The sequence below is a fragment of the Trachymyrmex cornetzi genome, unplaced genomic scaffold (assembly GCF_001594075.2).
Source record: "Trachymyrmex cornetzi isolate Tcor2-1 unplaced genomic scaffold, Tcor1.1 scaffold797, whole genome shotgun sequence".
Classification (NCBI taxonomy): Eukaryota; Metazoa; Arthropoda; class Insecta; order Hymenoptera; family Formicidae; genus Trachymyrmex; species Trachymyrmex cornetzi.
This window is the reverse complement of record NW_017300132.1, coordinates 344350-364802: the sequence shown is the minus strand read 5'-3', so window position 1 is coordinate 364802 and position 20453 is coordinate 344350. Positions and strand designations below refer to the sequence as shown.

Sequence of the window (20453 nt, the reverse complement as noted above, 5' to 3'; positions counted from 1 at the left end):
ATGAAAGATCACCACATCACTGCCACTTGACTGCGTAACGGTGACTTGCTTAATTATCTTCATTAAGCAGTTGGCTTGTGCCATCGGGAACTAAGACGAACAATTACATTCAAAGTTTGAACGTTGGAAAATTCCAAAACGACATAATACAATTGACAACTGTATTTATTATTATTATTACTCGCGTTAGTTTAAAAATATATAAAACTGAAAGAGTTCATGTAGAAAAAAAATATACAAATACATATTAGTAATATTTGGACAGAAATTTAGAAAGATTTCTTTCTAAGTGTAGTAGTATTAATGAGAGTTGGTAAATGTTCACTAATCCTCACAGGTAACCGCGTAAACATAGTCTGTAATGACTATCTTTTTATATATATATATATATATATATATATATATATATATCAGAAACTATTATACATATATTGCTTAAAATACAAATTTAAAAAACCAAATAACTTTTTTATGTAATTTTTCGAAAATTATCTTGCTATAATTATCATCTTGCTTTGAATCACGAATTTTGGGACACCCCCAATGTATGTCCCGAAAATGTCTGATTAAAGATAATTTTCAAATGTTTTTCAGAAAGTCTTGAAAATATTTTTAAAGTGTCTACCAATAATATTTTAACTTGACGCTTTATAAAAATGACAGAAATATTTTAGACGTGTATGTTGAATGGCAAACGTTTATTCATTTTACGCAGTTTATCTTAAATAATATCTATTAGAAAATTGGTAAAAAATGACACATACACTTTAGAAACTTCTGAGAAAAAAATTCAAAGTAACATTAATAAAGTTTATCGAGTTTTTATTAGAAAGAAAGGATGATTAACTTTATTGATTTTTCATAGAGAAGTTATGTTACTTCTATCATTTATCGATTGCTCTAATGACATTTTAAAGTGCTGACTCTTTTACTTTATTATTGTTACAGCAGTCTGATTAGATAACAAGACTATAATTCAATATATATATAGATATATCATAGAATAAAACTGTAGTAGGTCGAATAAAACAGGAATAAAAAAGAGAAAAAATGAACAGTACCGAAGATCGGAAATGGCCGTTCCGTAAATTTCGTCGGACCAAACGTCCGATTGGGTTTTCCACAGAAAATCGAGAAATCAGAGATGAACGAAGGGAGCGACACAGCGATCTCGTCGTCAATCGTATCGTCGTCGCGAAAATTTTATTACAAAAACTCGAGAAATTAACTTCTCGGTATCGTTACGTCGCTCCTTGCGCAAATGCCATTATTAACTTTGGAGTAAGCGAATCCCACCACTGCTCGTTACGGTATAAAGTGCAGCTGGCGGAGAGAGAAGTTAACTCCAGCATCTCGAATTATTTAGCGCGAGTCGAAACTTGAGGAGATTCCGGTACTGCTGGTCGAATCGATCGAATGAAATCCACGAATCGGGAGAAACTCTCGGCACGAGACATTGTGGGAATAATTAAAGCTCACGAATAATAATGGAATCGAAGAGACAATAGGAATAGATATATAGAAGAGAAATATAGACAGAAAAAAAGGAAGAAGAAAAAGATAGCAGAGAGGAGGTGGAGAAGGGAGATTAAAATGATGAAGAACCAGCTCGTCGAACGAGTTTCGAATTAATTGGCTCTAATTCGACACGTCAGCCGATCGATGACATTGTACATTCCGATTATTAAACCATTTGCGTGCCATCACTTGCGAGCTGTTCTAATTAGTCTGCATCCCCCTTCCGCGTCCTCGCAACACATGCTGCACTGTATTATAAGCGAGAACATACATACATGTGCATGTTGGTACATGCAAGTGCATCATCAAGCAGCGCGATATTACAGTCATAGCACGATCTTGTAACCGAGTCGTATTAATGAAGATTAAATTTCACACATGAAACCATTTTTTTTTCGTATTATCTGTCGCATTTTCAAGCCTTTTTTTCGAGTTTTTTGTCACTTTATAATTATGCAAAGAGTTATTTGTACATATTATGTATAAACTCCCGATGAAAATCTTTTACAGAGTTTTTTTGATATTTAATAAAACGTAACGCTCTAGATTTTTTTTTTTATAAATATGTATTACATTAATGATTCAATAAACACAAAATGTGGCAAAATTCTTTCATTACCCTGTAATTATTCAAAAAATTATTTGTATGTATCGTGTATAAACGAAAGTAAATGATATGCATCTGATTTCCATTTAGAGACCATTTAGAACGCAATGTTCGATTAGGTTGAACCCAACCACTACAACCAATTACGACTACATATAATAGTTGATAATAATCTCTCATACGCAAATGGTATTTACACCCAATTATTAATTGGCTATTTTAGCAAAATGTGGAGGCATTATACAAACGTAACCGTTAGCGATAATCAGTTTACGGGCAAGTAGATAAGAACTAGTTATGGTCAGCCAGCACCAAAACCAGACCGAATTACCGTCGTACGGATGGCATTAACTTAGATAAAACATCTCGGTTAAAATTACCTCGCTCGCGCTTTTATCAACTTTTTATGCGCAATTAAAAAAAGAAAAACATGAAAATATCGACAGAGATATGATTCGGCGATGCAAAATTTTCATCGACATAACTTTGATTCTTGGGTGTAGGCACGTTCGTGTTGGCTGCCAAATAAAAATAGTCTAACAACAACAGATGGAGTATACGACGGCAAAAAACGGCAAATAAGAATAACAGATGCGCTGCGCGCAAAAATACACGAGGGATGAGAAAGACCAACAAAGCGCTGGATGCCGGAACCGCCACGGCAACAATGCGGCGGGACGTGGACGAAATAAAAATATGGGCTATCAGAATAACGCCATTTCGCGCGTGAACCGGGAGATTAGGGGGGAGGCTTATACAAGATAGCTTTAAATGCCCCGGACCAGCTGAATACAATTGCTACTTTGTAATGTGATAAATTCTCGCGGTTTTGCACATCGAAATTACTGTCCGGCGAAACCAACTACATATATACTTACTTTGAACAGGATCGAGATACCCAAATTCATGAACGGCTTTGTGAAATCGATCACCCTCTCGCGTGCATAGTTGATTGTCATCGAGCCGACAGCGAGATCAGCCCTCTGAGAAATGAGAGAAGATAATTAAAAAGATATATATATTAAAGGGCGAAGACACAAATTCAAGAAATTTAGAGTAGATGTTTGCAGACATGTCCAAAATCAAAAGATGTGTTTAAGACGTCATTAAAACGTCTTTTAGACATTTTATCGTAAGATGTCTTAAAGATGTCTTTTGATCCTTCTACAATAAATTAGTAATAAATCAGAAGCCAGAAGCAAGTTGTAAGCGAGTCATTAATATGACATAATGATAAATTCCATTTCTTACGATTTGAAACTTAGATTACATTACCAATAATTCATTGTTTGTCCTATCACTCTTTTGATATATTTTGACATAACAGTCTAATATAATTTATTATTCTAGATGTAAATTTCATAAGATTTTTGTATGACTTATACGGATGCTTTCCATTAGATGTCGTTCTTATCTTTGTTATTCCAGTGAATGTCAAGAAAGATGGAATAATACCTGTATCGACTTGTATCACTAAACGAAGAACACCCTCTTCTGACTTACCACTAGTATGTTATGATTGATACGAGCGATTACTGACGGCTTATTATAGAATGCCCATTTAAGTCGTATTTAAGACGTCTATGTCTTGATTTTGGACATGTGTGCTTTCCAGGTTAATTCTAATTTATTTCCGTCATCGAGATATGCAGACTCGATAGCGCTGCTTTTAAAGACAAGCTGCTCTTGAATTATCCACTTGGTCGCGTTCGACAGGTGCTCGAGATTATTTAGACACGCGCGACAATGGAATAGCTGACTCGGCAGTAGTCGACGAGGAAAACGCTGTCCTCGATTCAATGAAGCCACCTCGAAGAAAGAGCTCAATGTGCGTACTTTTGCCGCGATATCTAACTGCTTCTTCAGCGTCTGCGAGAATACTCGCTGGCGTGCGCGCGGTGGCGCACCACCGGGAGGCGGCAGTCTGCAGAGATTTATTTCCGGCTTGCGCTGCACACAGAAAGCGTGGATATCTGGATGGAAATACGCCCGATAGGGAAATCCCCTGTCTTTCCTTCCTGCACGTGCTCCGCGCTCTGTTTCTATGTGCGATGTTACAAATTTTCTATAAGCGTCCTGTACGCAAACCTGTACGTTACACGAGAATTCTGTTGCGCGACATGGGCGAAACATGATTCATGCACTTGTCAATTTTTTATATTCGCAATGATTTACGTGGCAAGATAATACGTAATATCTATTTTACGTCTCATATATTTATTCCGGAAAGTTAGGAGATTGGATTTCAATTATAGTAGATTTCAATAGAATGATGTGTACTAAATGAAAAAAAGATTTGGCATCACCCTTTTTCCTGATTAAAATATTCTGATTAAAAAAAAGTATTTTAATAGATTTCTTTTAAGCAGTGTAATATTCTCTAAATGTTCATATCTCTTTCTTTTTTCTCTCTTTATTTTTTCTGTATCTTTATCTTCACTATTATTTTATTTGATTGTTTCTGAATGTAATTATTATGTTGTAACTACATGTATAACGTCTCAGCGCTTAAAAGATATCTTAAAATATTCAATTAATAATGATATTTATATCTGTTTATCCATTTCTTTCTCTCTCTCGTATTTTACTAATTTTCTGAATTTTCTTTTGTATTCTGTATTTATAGTGAATACATTAATTAAGTAAGAGAATCGCCAATTACGGTCAAAGTTAGATGTCAGAATAGTATATCTATATTATGTATATGATACATCTGTATTTTTAAATAAATTTATCTCAGATATATGACCGCGAACTCATTACTTACGGACTTATAACACAATCAAATTAAAATGATAATCCTCCCAAATTGAAAAGTAATCGGCGCGCAGTCATACATCCGAAATAAATTTATTTAAAAACACATAAATATATTTTTCCAACACATCTAACTTTGATCGTATATAAATGGCGTTTCTACTTAATTGATGTATTTATACAATCCTATTTTAACCCTTACCGTACTAATATGGGTAACTAGTGACCAAGCGATTCCTGTTCGTGCAAGTTTCTTTGAGTCTTTCGGTAATTATAAATTATACTACATTTTATTTATTTTCCAAAATAAAGAGTCAATATTTATTCTAGAAAGTATGTTGGTGAATTTTTAGAGATTTTTTAAATTATTTTGAAGAGGTGAAAAAACAAAGAGATTTGAAGTGACCCTTGATGGTATGGATGAGGCACCAAATTGTACATAGATGGTACGATAAGGGTTAATTTTAATAATAGTAAGTAAATAATTTTGTGATTGGATTATGAATGAAGAGCTATCATTATTGATTCCAACAAAATGTGACATATATAATAATTACAATTTCACTTTTATCCTTTCACGCAAAAACTCAATACTTTATTCTGTACGTATTACTGTGTATTACGGCTGTCGATAGTTAAACCGTGAATGGGAATGGCGATACATCTCACGTACAATGGACAGCCGAAATGGTCGACATCGACGTCGCATAAAACGAGATACCGGTTCATCCCGTGAAAGATATTTCGGATTGGCGGCGTCACTAATTCGCGCGTGATTTACGTTACGCCCCGTGCGACCCATGGATGACGGTCGCAATAATTTGTTGTTGCGTGTTCTCGCGCGATGACAGCATGGCGCCATTGCGGACCCGCGATGCATCGTGCCGTCAATCGTTTATGAATGTACGAGCGATGCAGTGTATGTACAACGCATCAAACGTGTCGAAGAGAAACATGAATGTGAGAAGCTGGTTAAAGCTGCAAGCAGAGATAATGTACCGGAAAAAGGGCGATATCAATTTACATAGAATTACCGAGAGACACGAGAGTGTCGGATATTAATATGCATCTGCAATGTGTTGTATATATATCTATCTCATTTATTTAATTTAATACTTCTGTTGAAAATCACTTTTGCCGATTAATAATTTCGATGACGGCAGTGATATATTGCCAGCGAGCTTCGTTTTTCATTTCATTCATTCATTTTTGAGTCGTGTTACCTTTTCCCGTGCAGCCGACAAACGATATCCCATTTATCAACTGTGTTCAGATAAAAATGAAACATCAATATATCATTCTTTTCAAGGAAATTCACGCGACGGAAATTAATATCTCGTGTAACATTTTACATATTTTGCGTATCAACGAATACCTACTCCAAAACTTGTTGCGTTAAATTACAAATTAGCATGATACACAAAAATTTTGTTGTAAAATAATATTTCTATTAAGAGAAGGGTTTTTCCTATTATATATATTATATTATATTTTTAAAATAATACCACTCACACTCTTTCTTTGAAACGCAAAAGAATCTGGGTAAGAGAAAATATTGCGTAACATTGTTAGATATTAAAGGAATAATGGTAATCCAATCCCTTGAATTAAATAATATTTTATTTATTATTTGTAACTTTTGTTATTTTTAATTTCCATGTAAACCAATCCATTTCTGTGGTTAGTTTCAAAGTAAACAACATCTATATTCATGTATGCGCTTACTCGCTTAATAAATAATAAATTTTTAAATAACTGAAATTAGGTCTAATTTGATATTATGAATTTAATAATGTGAAAGAATTCTTGTTTATGTTACGTTAATTAAAGCATCGCTTTTACATTAATTAAACATGGTTCTAATCATCGATTAAAATTCTTGGCTGCGTCGGATGTCTCGAATAGGATAGGGGTAATCTGCTTAATTACTTATATACATAAGTCGCTAAAATACGATACCGCTTCTAGGCATATTACGTGCACTTTTTTATCATCATTTTTCCGTCCTCGGTTTCGCCATTGCGCTCTCGGGCTCGCGACGACTGCGGCGAAGCGAGTATTATTAATGATCATCTGACAAAATTAATACTGCCGTCCGGATAACATAGCGCCGGTCGCTGTGTAACATCCACCGGTCTGCGAATCCCGACGAAAATGAGAAATTTCACGGACTCTCATATCGCGATTCTCCATAATTCCATGAATTCCAGCTCATATGTGGCATCATCGTATCGTTGATCGCTATGTTTCATGCATTCGGAATCCCGAGATATTAAACCATTCATAACTGTAATTTTCCTGAAATCAAAACGTAATTATTCAGTCTGCGTAATCGATACCTTAGTCCTTGAGCCCAGCACTCTCTTAATTTAGCTTACGAATATTATTTCGTTTAATTAAACGGTCATTATGAACATTTCGATTTAAGCACCGCGTATCTTGTTATTCGTTTGATAAAGCCACGAACTTTTCTCGTCGCGATTACATTAATATAGCGTGGAATTAATTATTTCTATACAGACGCTCAGTTTCTGGTAAACGCACATATACGCAGGATTTATACATTATTCATCGTGATAAAAGTGCGCCCTTGTGTTCCGCAGCAACCGGACACTGAATCCAATCCAGAACTTCGGAATTTATGGCGAAAGTAGTTCTCTGGTATGTAGATATCGCTGCTAGAATACTCGGCTCATTACATCCTACTTTAGTTTTCTCAAAAACGAGTGCGTCTTTAAGAAATGTATGCGTTCCATAAAAAAGGACACAAGTGGGTTTTTCTTAATTCATCCCCCTCGAAAGAAATTGTAAAATCTTTATAAAATACAAAGATCAATTTATATATATTGCACCGAGTTTACCAAGAGATTTACACTAGTTTTAATTTCAATAAAACTTCACTGTATTGGAAATAAAGTCTTTTCTTATGTCTCAAAAACAGCACTTGATGGAAATATTTCGATGGCAGATTTGGACTCAGCATCGAAAATTATCCAGAAACAGTCTTCATATGTTCTTGTAAAATCATGTAAACTAGTGTTATCAATTGTATCTCGTTTAAAGGGAGAATACTTTCTTATTAACAAAAATCTTAGAACAACTACAAATATACGAAAAAGAACGTTCAAATTCTACGCTCAAATTCTCTACTGGTGCAAATAATACATTAGGCTATTGTGATCACTGCAATATAATGCTGTTATATATGTGTATATACACGATGACCCATTTTAATTGACGGATCCAAATATCTCCTAAAATACGCCAACTATAAAAAAATGATTGGGACAAAAATTGTCGAGGACAATGAAGGTCATCTGTGCTAATAATTTTGACCTTCAGGTCGATTTTCAAGGTTATTTGAAGGTTAAGGTCATTTTAAAAAATGGAAACCCCTATTTTTGACACCGGATTCGAAAAGAGCGGGAAATTTTACGTTTAAAATGATATTTTAGAATTTGTTATTGTGAGTTTAAGAAGGTCAAATCAAGGTTAAATGATTAAAAAGCACTTAGAAGCTGTTAATTTAGATTTATAAGCTTTTTATGCATGATAAGTGTTTGGCGGTACTTCAAATAGTAGAAAAGCTGTGAAAAATTCAAAGACCTTGTCTTTACTTTTAGCGTTACCCGGAAATAACGACGTGGACGTAGTAAGTTCTGTTTCCTTCGGGGTGCTTGATTATCGTGAGTCCCCTTGCCTCTCAAAACAAATTCTAAAATATCATTTCAAACGTAAAATTTCCCGCTCGTTTCGAATCCGGTGTCAAAAATAGGGGTCTCCATTTAAAAAAATGACCTTCAAATAACCTTGAGAATCGACCTGGAGGTCAAAATTATTAGCACAGATAAATGACCCTCATTGTCCTCGACAATTTTTGTCCCAACCATTTCTTTGTAGCTGACGTATTTTAGGAGATATTTGGATCCGTCGAATAAATTGGGTCATCATGTATATGGTGACACACTACACGTGGGTTTAACTCCAGCTCCGACACAAGGATTACCTGTAACTCTTTTACACAGCGTTATCTTTGCACGGTGCCTGTCAGCACGAGGAATTGTGTGTACAATTGACATTGTTATCACGGCGTCGTGCATAGTTGCCGTTGCATCTGCTACAACCGTCAGCGAGATATTGAAATTCGGTAGAATTGCGGAACGGAATTGCGCGCGTATGCGGCACTTAATCAATCGTCTGTGCGCGCGCGATGTATAATTCGCCTTCCTCTGAAATGTAGACATAGTCGGCGGGCGACGACGCGGCAATACGCGGGCTAGTTTCACGCTTTCCTGGTAGAGACGCGGTGTCGCCCGTATATATACGAGCTCTCATCTCGCATCTGTTCGTGATTTGAATTGCAAAAGCGAGCACCCAAAGTGTCTAAGCCTATGCGTTTAACGCAAGCGAAGTGCACGGCGGCGATTCGCTCGGGCCTATCGCTAGCAAAATGGCATGGCTTCCTCTATCATCGCGGCATATCACGCCGTGTCGTTCGTAGGTAATCCTGCGTGTGCGGCCATCAATTTGCATGATTAATGCGCGCTCATATACACGTGGGGAGATGCGAACGGGAGAACCTTTGACCTAAACCGTAATCGGTGCGATAATTCATACGATAAAAGGAGAATTGTACGTAAAGGAGGATGTTACGTTTTGATTACTTCCGGCATTGAGAGACAAATTTTTGATAATTGTAATTATAATTATATATATTACTATAATTATTGCTGCTGTTATGTTAATAATGATAACTGTATATATCATTTTATTAAAAATATGGTTGGTCAAATATATATAACTATGAAATTATAGTCACTTTAACCATTTTTATGGTAATTTCAACTATAATTATAGTCATTTTAGGTTGCCAACTATATACATTTGTTGCTAGAACTATATACATAGTTACTGTTACTATTATTATAGTTGTAATAATCATAATTATAGTGATATGTAATTATAGTTACAAATATTAAACATTTTTCTCTCAGTGTATAAAGATATATTTATTTGATACAAGAAATATTACAATCATTATTTTTACTAAACAAATATTTATTTACTGTAAGTAAATATTTAGTTGGCAGTATTGAACTAAATATTTATTAAAATTGACTATATTTTTTTCTCAGTGTAAGATTTTAATATTATGTATAATTTGTATATCTCGGAACTTTTATTTTTGCTAAAAAAACAGCCAAAATTCAACATCCTCGTTTTACGTAGTATATTTCTATAGGATTTCTTGGGATTGGCAGGTTAATGCTTGTACGAGAGACGTTACCCATATCGCCCAAGAATCACATTTCCTCTTAAACGCCGATACTTGGTCCCTATCTCTGTTGAAATTCGCTTAACTACCCTTTGTTACGTCTATCACTGACTATCAAACTGTCTCACGACACTGAGAATCAACAACCTCCAGTATAGTAGATCGTACAATATAACACTTCCGTAACATATAAATTATACCGTCGTATAATGTACGCGTCAGCATCCTCTCCCTCTCAAAGTTCCTTTATCTCGTAACTACAAGAATTTTTCGTGAATGTGTTAACAATAAATAAGATACTCGGAAGAGATTTACATACAAAATACATGGAGCATTTTAGTTATTTCAAAGAAGAAAAGTCGAAAATTATTTCTGACAATTGCCATAGTTCATATAAGCGGACGGTTCAATTTCCTTTGGTTCCAGTAGGCTGTACATCTCTGAGATAATTCGAGTGGAACTGCAGCAGCAATGCACACGGACGCGTATCGCACACACTCACCTTATCCATCAGCTGGCGAACTATCCCGTTCCACTCGCCGGTCTCGTAATCGTAAACGCCATACTTGCCATCCGGCACGAGTTCAATCCTGTAGGTGAAGCCCACCATGAGCGCTATCTCCTTCAGCAAGTCGATGCAGAAGCCTTCGTAACGCATGTTTCCGCTGAAATTCCCCTCGCTCTTCAGCATTACATACGGCTGCTCCTATGGGGATCATAAAAAGGAGCTACCATTTTTCGCTTCGTCTCCCTTTGCTATAGGATTTCGCCTACGATTCTTTTCTCTCTATCTTTCCTATCTTTACGTTACTCTCCGGTCGCCAGTTCTCCCGCCCATTTTGTTATCCTGCAGCTTTTTCACAAAATGCTACTACCCACGCCAGAACTATCGATATGGTCGACAACAATGTTACGCGAAACGATAAAGCGTTCACGTGTTTGCGTCATGGGAATTTTATACGGGCTGGATGTAAATCTTCTGGGTAAGGGTCGGTAGAAATCAAGTTTCACAACTTCAGTCTCGTTTCGAGAGGATTAGGGAAATTTTGATGCGTCGCTTTGGCTCTTTCGTCGAAGAATACGCATTACAGATTTAATTAATGAATAATAGATGAACGCATTTTCTTATAATCGTGTTATAAAATTAGACTAATAAATGAGACTGATAAACTCATTTACTTAAGTGACGTGAATGGTAAATTAAATGAATGAAAAATATTTTATATTGTAAGAATATATACAATCTTACAAAAAAAAGTTTGATTACAAAGTTTTGTGAGTATCAAATCAAATTAGGGGAGACCGGAGTTCGGTGGCACAGTTTTCGCAATTTCGGCATTAAACTTTAAACAACTAATTAATATAATAATATGATAAAGAATCTTTTTCTACATTTTTATGCCAGGAAATACGATTCTGTACACTATATATTTTCTTTGTAGTAAATAAAATACGAACATGCTGCATTGTAATTAGTTTTCGATAATAAAGTAAATTAATACACGTTACGGTATAAATTATCTTTATGACAGACTCAATAACTTTTCCATTGTTTCTTTCGCTTTGAATATATAAACAGAACGCAATGCCAACTTGTGCCAATAAACCACGGTAACTCCTATATTTACAGAAAAACAAACTCTGGAGTATTAGTTACATCCTATTAAATACTAACAAAATATAATTAATATTCAAAATAGCCACCTTTAGCTTTGAGATGCTTCGGAAAAACATCAACTATGAAACTGCGCCTCTTTTTACGGATAAATCCTTTCAGGCAGCCAATAAAGCAGCTTTTAGTTTACCATCAATGAACATTTTTTGGTACAGAGTCTTTAAGGTATTTAATAAGATGTAACTAACACTCTGTAGTTTATCTTTTTTAAAAAATTGTTACTACCCAGAGAGCAAGCTGAAGTTATTTGCTATCATTTTGATTTGACAAGCACATAAAACATTGTGGCCAAACTTTCTGATCTCGTATATGTATAAAAATATGCACAAATATTTAAAGTGCATAAATATTCTGTAAGTTACATCGCAAACGTGATGCAGCGAAGTGCATTACATCGACTAAAAATTATCCATGCTTTTTCGCCCCAACTCTAAAATAACATTTAAAAATTTCGCATAAAAGTTTACGGCCATTATATAAACGAAGATTATGTATAAACGAGGATATCTCGTGTGATAGCGAATCGTGCATGTATCTGTAACGGTGTGGACAGCTTTAATTGGTATTTACGATGACATACCGGGCATGGCGAATGCACTTGTCCCGACGTGGACATTCGATGGTTCTCTCGATGCTGATTACCAGCTAAATGGATTACTCTTCGATAGACTATTACGTTGAACACTCCCACGAGATGTGCTCTGCAAGCGTAACTACACGTCGTAGGCCTCGGAGACTCAGGTGCGAGAAGGCCGATTAACGTGCGTGATGTTACACCAACTAGACGATAGCTTGTCAAATAAATCTCATGAATAATGCTAGATCGTTATTTTACTAGTAAATAACGTTCAAGATAAACGTGTCATTTGTATAATTTGCTAATCATATTAAACGCGTCGTCCGATCGTAAAAAAATTTAGTAATCCATATCTAATTTTTGATTAACAGATTTCTTTACTTCTATCATAGTTAATTTTACACAATAATTTAATAGTGAATAACTTTTCTTGTATCTCGTACATGATAAAAAAGTTTACGACACCCAGCATCGCCATTAAAAAATAAGAAACAAAAATTTTTTTTATCAAGTTCGAGACGTGTAGATTCTCGCATGCAGAAACGGTGAATTAAATCACGTGATAAAACGTTGATACGAATAATCGATCGAGTTAAAAGTAACGCCGGTGAACAATGCAGGAAAACGAGAACGAGAAAAATTATCCGAAGAATTCCGATAATTGCAAGCGTACGGAAGAGACGAACGTGCAACGAGCGAGAACTTTCGTTCCACCGGACAAATATTATCTTCACCACGAACGAGTGAAAATATAGACAAAAAGATGCTCTCCTCTAGATGTGAGCGTTATCACACGGTCGTCGTATATTCAGACGTGGAGAGTTGGAGGTCTAGTACGCGGGGTCTAGATTTAAATTTAAATTCAAATCGGCTTCTTGAAATGCAATAAAGTAGCTTCACTTCATGAAGCTTTCCGCCATTTTAGATGAAAACGGGGCCGGTGACTGCCGCACGGCGGAAACGCGAGAGATTTAATTAGAGGGTATGTCGAGTAGATTTGATATTTACGAGCCGCATATGAGAATTTCGACCGGATTAACTGCATACTGCAGCCTATATAGAGAATGCATTTGGCACGCATTAATTAAGCCGTGTTGAAAAGCGGCGTTGAAAAAAAAAAGAAAAACGGAAAAAGGGAGCCTGCTAATCCGTTGAGATTCAACATTTATATACAACACATTTTATAATGTTTTAAGCTGGTAATATTTTTATCCTTGTTATTTAATATTATTATTTTTATGATAGAGGATTCAAAGAAAAAAAAATGAAAGAGACGAGAATATACGTGTTTCATTTTGTGTGCATTGTATGTGTATGCATGCTGTTTGAGGTTTTACATTCGTTTGTAAAAAAATTGTCATGCATATGTACGTATACATATGCATGGAAAGAGCTTGAAAAAAAATTCAAACATAAGATTTAATCCAAATAAGCTGCGCGAATGCGCGCACGTAAATAAAGATGAAAAATTAGCATTGCGAAGTTAGGGGTAAAAGTCTTAGTGGGAGAAATTATTTTTTACTGGATGAATTGTACAGCAAATATTTACTATAGATTTTAACGTAAAGAATATATCGCGTGACATGGAAAAATCTGCACTTGACTTATCATATGCGTAGATTAAGAGGAGACGGATTAAACGGTCAGCGCATTTATGAATAATCACTTAATATGGCACATTCTCGTGAGAGTGTTAAAGTCCGTATGCAATCTAGAAGACAGAAATGAGATATAAAATTAATTTAAGCCAACTTAATGGAGGCTGTAAGGCCACTTTTAACTCTTCTTTGAATAATGCATGAGTCTTTTGAATAGAGCGAAAAAGTACGTGAAGCGAAAAGTCGTAAGAGCGTAAAAGATTTAAAGAGAAAAGGCAAATTTTAACGCGACCGCAGATACAAAGCGACACACGCAAATATCGACGAAATATGTAATTATTAAAGATTTCAGATGTAGTTAGAAAAGAAAATTTTCGAATTTATAAGAAATATAATTGATCAAAGTAAGTAAGAAATTCATAAATCTTTCCACGATTGTATGTTGCTTTAGTAAGTACGTAAAAGAAAACTGCTCTCCTACATATATATATGACGTACATACAGTTCCATTAAATTTGTATATTGTGTTTTAATAAATTTAATATTATATTTTAATAAATGCCAAATTTCATCGTGATATTACAGAATTTATGAAATACTGTTAATTCGTACGAGAAGTACATTTTCTTCCCATTTATTTTCGTATATAACTGATATTCATCATAAATAAACTATACATTTCACATTCTATCTTCTACTTTTAATTAAGAAAAAAACTGCGGTATATAAGAAACATTGGTTGTATGTTAATTTTTATATCTTAATAAAGAGAGTTTTTGCAATTTTTAATTATAGAAAATTCTAAATTATCATGTGATATGTAGGTATCATATTTAATATCGATAAACTCGAGTCGTAAATTAAGTGTATAGTTTTAAGATTAAATAAAAATAAAATAAAGGAAAAATGAGCCAATAAAAACCGATGCGGATATCGGTGTGCAATAATAACAATATATTTAATCAATTATTACTCGTAGTAAATTAAATAAAAACGCATATATTTCGACTCTAATTTTGGAGTTCTTTTCAGTGTACATAAGATATATTTAAACGACAGAAAATATAGGTTAAAATAAAATTGCAATAAATAATAAAGCATCGAAATACAAAGCAATAGCCACTGTGAAATATTAAATAAAGCTAGAGTTTGGTTACACAGTTCTATTTTTTGAAACAACTTTTAATTTAACATAGACATGTAATTTCCATTTTATTTAATCTGTGACTGTTGTTTCGCACTTTGATACTTCATTGTTTATTTTAATTTCATTTACGACACGTGTTGAAGCAAAACGTTTTTATTTATGTAATTTACTATATAACTGACTAAATATATTGTATTATTGCACATTTACTTTCGCGTTGGCTCTTATTGACTTACCCTTCATTTCATTTTGATATTTAATATCGTTTGGCATCAAAAAATCAATACGGCGTCGTCTCCCTCGTCTAAATAAATTTTATACTTTAAAGGAGAAATTTATATTCAAGTTATACGAGTTGTCAAATACATATATAAAGAAATGCTATTTCATTATTTGAAAATAGACATATATTAAATGATACATTTCATGTAAGCTCTATCATTTTCGTCTTTCACATTATCGAAAAATCTTTTATTTATTTAGAAAATAATAATGAATAATATTGAGGAAGAAATAATTATTATTTTCAAATAAAAATTTCATGTGAAATTATATGTCGTTATATGTATAATTATACATATAGGCTCAGTATAATTACACTAATTGAAACATGTAATTGACATCGTTAGTGCATCTCATGATTCTGCGATGTTTACACTAAACAGTTTGCGGTCGTTTTACGATCTTATTTTATGTTAACTGACATTTGCGAGTTGTTAACGTCGTGCAAAATTACGTACAAATCGTTGTGATTTATTTTAACAAGGACAGCTTTTATTCTACAATATAATATCAGAATATCAGAATAATTGATCATAATGAGTTATTAAGAGAACAAATTTAACTAGTCAAGCATAGAACTGTTGCAACTAAATGCACAAATCAAATTATAATTAAATTCAAAATATTGGATTAAAAAAATATGGGACAACAAAAAGATAGGATTATCTCATTACTTACGTTTATATTTATACAAACTAAAGTAAACTTTTATAAACAACGTTAATACATTTACATTTCTACCATTAATGCGATTACAAATTAGGGCGTCAAAATATTAGTGGAGTATTGAATTACTAAGAAGGGAACATTCACAGTAGCACAACCTAGTATCAATTGGCCAAAACATATTGGCGAACCGTGTAATAATTTGCAGTTATCGATACAACAGTATGGGATTTACTCTAATTTGCGATATGTATGTGATTTTAGGTAACAAGATAAAACTTGCCTTGGCTATTCAAAGTAAATAACCAAAGTGAGTAGTCCAACAAGAGATTTCTCCAGAGACTCTAGCGATATACGTGAGCGAGTGTTCAGGACGGGATCGTGTATTAAAGGGAGATGTGAGAAATGAAACAAACAAACCAAATCATACATGTCGCATGAGCTCTCGTACGATGCCATTCCATTCGCCGGTCTCCGGGTCTCGTGCGCCGTACTTCCTGTCCGGCACCAGCTCCAATCGGTACGAGAAGCCCACCTCCCTCGCCACCGCCGCCAGAAGGTCCATGCAAAAACCGTAAAATCGCGAGTTCCCGGTGTAGTTCTTTTCGTGGTGCATCATCACATACGGCGTCTCCTGCGTCCGCCGACGAGTGAATCGGGATTCATGCAAGAATAACGAAAAGCGCTTTGAGACCGCCGCGGCGTAACGCGGATTTATGACGAGACACGTTGGCGCCGACCATATCGAGGAACTTTCAACGGCTATCGCGCGTTTCTCGCTCGACTCGTTCTTCCAAAATGGGTGGTACGGCGGTATCGGAGTTGAAATGATAAAATAGCCGACATTATGCGGCAATCTACGTCGCCTTGCGTGATATCTTCCCTTTTTTTTTTTAGAAAGCAGAAATGATTATGAATATATTTGAATATATTCCTTTAAGCTGCGTCCAAATGTCGTATAATTTTGCAATAAAGTCGTGCGTAGATTTATATAAAGATATAAAAGAAAGAACAAAGTTATTGTGCAACAAAATGAAGATTTGATGGAAACTCACCAGTATAGTAATCACAATCAGAGTTACGTTCCCGATGCTAGGCTCGAAAAAGGCCGCAGTGTCTGTAACGTTGACGCCGGCGCCGGGACGCCACTCGCCGACCTAGTTTCGCATATAATTTTATTATATACCCATTTGATATTCGCGTTGTTCTTCTAACACGCTTCCTATTTTGCTTAGAGTAAGGCCATGACGTACCTTAACGAGTGAGTGTTGTTTCAGTTTCAGCAGATCCAATTTAAACTGAATTCTACGGCCTTCTTTAAATTCAATAGGTCCGGAGATTCCTTTCATCTCGACCTGCAACAAAAACCGTTGCGGATTCGCGTTCGTGAGAGTGCTCTCTTACATATGTTACATGCTTGAGTTCGTCAACCTTATTCCGCGCTCGATTCAGCGCGACGGTTCAGCAGATTGTACTTCAAAGAACAAACATTTTGTAGAGCATGTATATAAAATGCTCCAGTGAGACAGTATTGCAGTTGTCTATTCAGTCCCATTTATTTCAGTTGATAAATGAAATTCGATTCAACTAGGCACTCTAAGGTAATCTAAAGTTTAAATGCAGCAATATAGAGACAATTTTAAAGGCAAGAAAGGTTAGAAAGAAGAATTACTTTATTCCGGTACTACGACCGTAAAGTGCTTGAGATAAGACCTTTGACTACGTTGTATTATTATAACCCTTCAGCGCCACTATGAACACACTATAATATTCTCGACTTTTTCCCCCAATGTTTTTTAATGCTTTTTCCATTGCTTAATTTTTAAGGGAGCTGCGCAAGGAAACTTACGGATTATTTCCGTGCGTTGATACATCGTTAAATGCCAAAGTTTCGTGAACATTACAGTTCACTTCATCAAAATAGGAAGCAATCTGATACTGAGCTGTTTCTCTTAAGGATTCACTTTCTATACACTGTATTTGTGTTACAGACAGGGAGGGGGGAAGAGAAAGCTGAGGCAGTAGCTTATAACTCTTCATCAATAAATTTATTTAAAAAATTAAATGTACAAAATGATATGAATCTTTTAAATCCGTTAAATACTTTTTATTAAGTCTTGATACTTTTATGTTTTATTTATTTTATCAATTTATTAATTTAGTGTATAAACACATTTATCCGTTCAATGACCTTTCACAAGCTCACACATCTGCTATTATACACACTATTCTTATTTGCGCTCTGTTTTGTCATCTCATTGCTACTATGTTACTAATATAAGTTTGTTTTATTATTTTACTTAACTACCATTGCTTCAATCAATGTAAGTTTTCAATTAATTTTGTATATCGTTTATTGTAAATTGCGAAATTGCTAATTGAGGACGTAGTGACTAACTTGTCAGTATTATGCTAAAAAAAGATTTAAACCGAAACGTCTGTATTTAATTTCGAATAATATATTAACATGTTCCTATGTCAGTTCTCACGAGCTTTATTGGAAATTTTAATTTTTTAATAACGATATGTACATACATTTTCTTGGTATCTTAATGTATGGCGTTTCGATTGAAAAAAGAACTTTACAATATTTTTATTTTCAAGAAAGTTATAAACAATCGAGTTAGTTGAGTATCCAAGTGCGTTGTTTCCCTAGTGTAATGCCGAAGGGATAATAGTAAGTTAACCTAGACGAGAAGATATTCTACAAGCTCCATATAAACTGTGAACTGCATTAAAATGCGATGCAAGATGGATGCGCATCGCCGGCATAAATCTCTCAATTTCGACGCGCATCAGCGCGAAGACAAAACTCGTCATACAGTAGTTTGGCTAACAGCTAGCAGCCGTATTACGAGCTCAGAAATTTTCCTAGTTGCCTTAAAAATTTTCGCACTTAGAAAGTCGTTACCGTTTACGTGGGCGCGAATCTCGTAAAGTTGTTAAAGCTCCTTCTTGAAGATTTTACGCTACTCATAGGCTATTCAAACATGAGCAGTAGGTTATATTTGCCGGCTTCTGATAAAATGCCACGAAATCTACGAGGCCATTAAGCGATATTAAGAAAGTGACAGGATATTGGCGAGGAAAAAAGATGAGAAATAGATGGAAATGTATAGTTTTAGCGGAAATCATGGAATGCATGAACTTCTAAAAGAGATAGGTGCCTTCAGACTTTAATTTGTCGGCAATAAATAATAAAACAAAAACAAACGTTTCGATCCCTGTTGAATCACATTATCAATGTCAACAAAAATAACAGTGGAATTATTACAAAGTGTTAAGATATATAAAAATTATAATTCGCTCTCAATCGCAGTATTAATATTATCAACCTCGCTCAGAAGTAAATATTATAAGAATGTTGTAATCGGTAACCATTTATTCTTCTGGTTTATGTATGTAGATTATAAACAAAAACATAATTGTTTCTGTTAAAAAGTACAAATATAATTTAAAAATGTAATAGTAATAAATAATCAAATGTAATATGGCCAACGTTCGCCAACATTAGCGAATATCATACATATACATAAAATACATAATTTGACAGTGTACAACGCTCAAGCATGATAAGTAATGTTATTAAAAGTTTTGATATTTTAGCAAACAGCTTGAGCGTCCTACATAATTATTTTGTGTTTAAGTGTTTAGATTCTTCAGCAAACCTATTTCTATGTATGTAATAATTATCGTTAAAAACAAAGCATAATTTTCGCGAAATAAGGAACATTATTGTTTGCCGGTGAATTAATCTAAAAAGTTGGACGATTTTTATAATATTTCATATATTAAACGATGATTTAGACTGTTTATATATAAATGTTTTCCGACAGCTAGGGTCTGCACTTCAAAAGTCAAATATTTATCATATAATACAATATTTAAAAATCTTATCGTACCTTTCTATGGAATAACATTTTTGTTACAAAACCGAGGAAGTACAATTTTTTTATAGCAATGCACTTAAAACTGATGGAACATCCTTTTATATTTTTATTTTTCTATACGTTCGATATAACGCATACGTTTGCTATGAACCGCAAAAAATTAAAATATAAGAGCTCGGATTGTAAAAAAGAAAAAAATGGAAAAAGGGTGCGTAAAGAAATATACGCACACGGTTTAATAACTTTACAAATATTACTTTCTTTATGATCCAATTTTTCATCATTAATACAGTTTGTATTAGATTTTCAAATATTAAAAACTGTACAGAGATTTTATTGATGTTCTTGGGATTACATACTATGCACGGCAGGATGCAAGTGGCAATAAAATTCAAAAAACAAATAATACCAGATAAAAGAAATGTATTTCAGCTTATTCTCGCGACTGTAAAAATCGTCCC

General features: G+C 34.4%; 1 protein-coding gene across 5 annotated transcripts in view; it reads right to left on the bottom strand.

Moving 5' to 3' along the window:
• LOC108768464 (glutamate receptor ionotropic, kainate 2) overlaps positions 1-20453 on the bottom strand; it is a 141046-nt gene that overhangs the window by 10077 nt on the left and 110516 nt on the right. For 3 of the 5 annotated variants that reach the window (XM_018518895.1, XM_018518899.1, XM_018518898.1), the window contains exons 9-13: positions 17356-17457; positions 17158-17259; positions 16533-16736; positions 10660-10863; positions 3004-3108 (exon numbers count right to left, since the gene is read on the bottom strand). In XM_018518895.1, coding sequence (XP_018374397.1) covers positions 3004-3108; positions 10660-10863; positions 16533-16736; positions 17158-17259; positions 17356-17457 — 717 coding nt within the window. The remainder of the gene's footprint in view (positions 1-3003; positions 3109-10659; positions 10864-16532; positions 16737-17157; positions 17260-17355; positions 17458-20453) is intronic. The other 2 variants (XM_018518897.1, XM_018518896.1) reach the window with 2 other exon arrangements.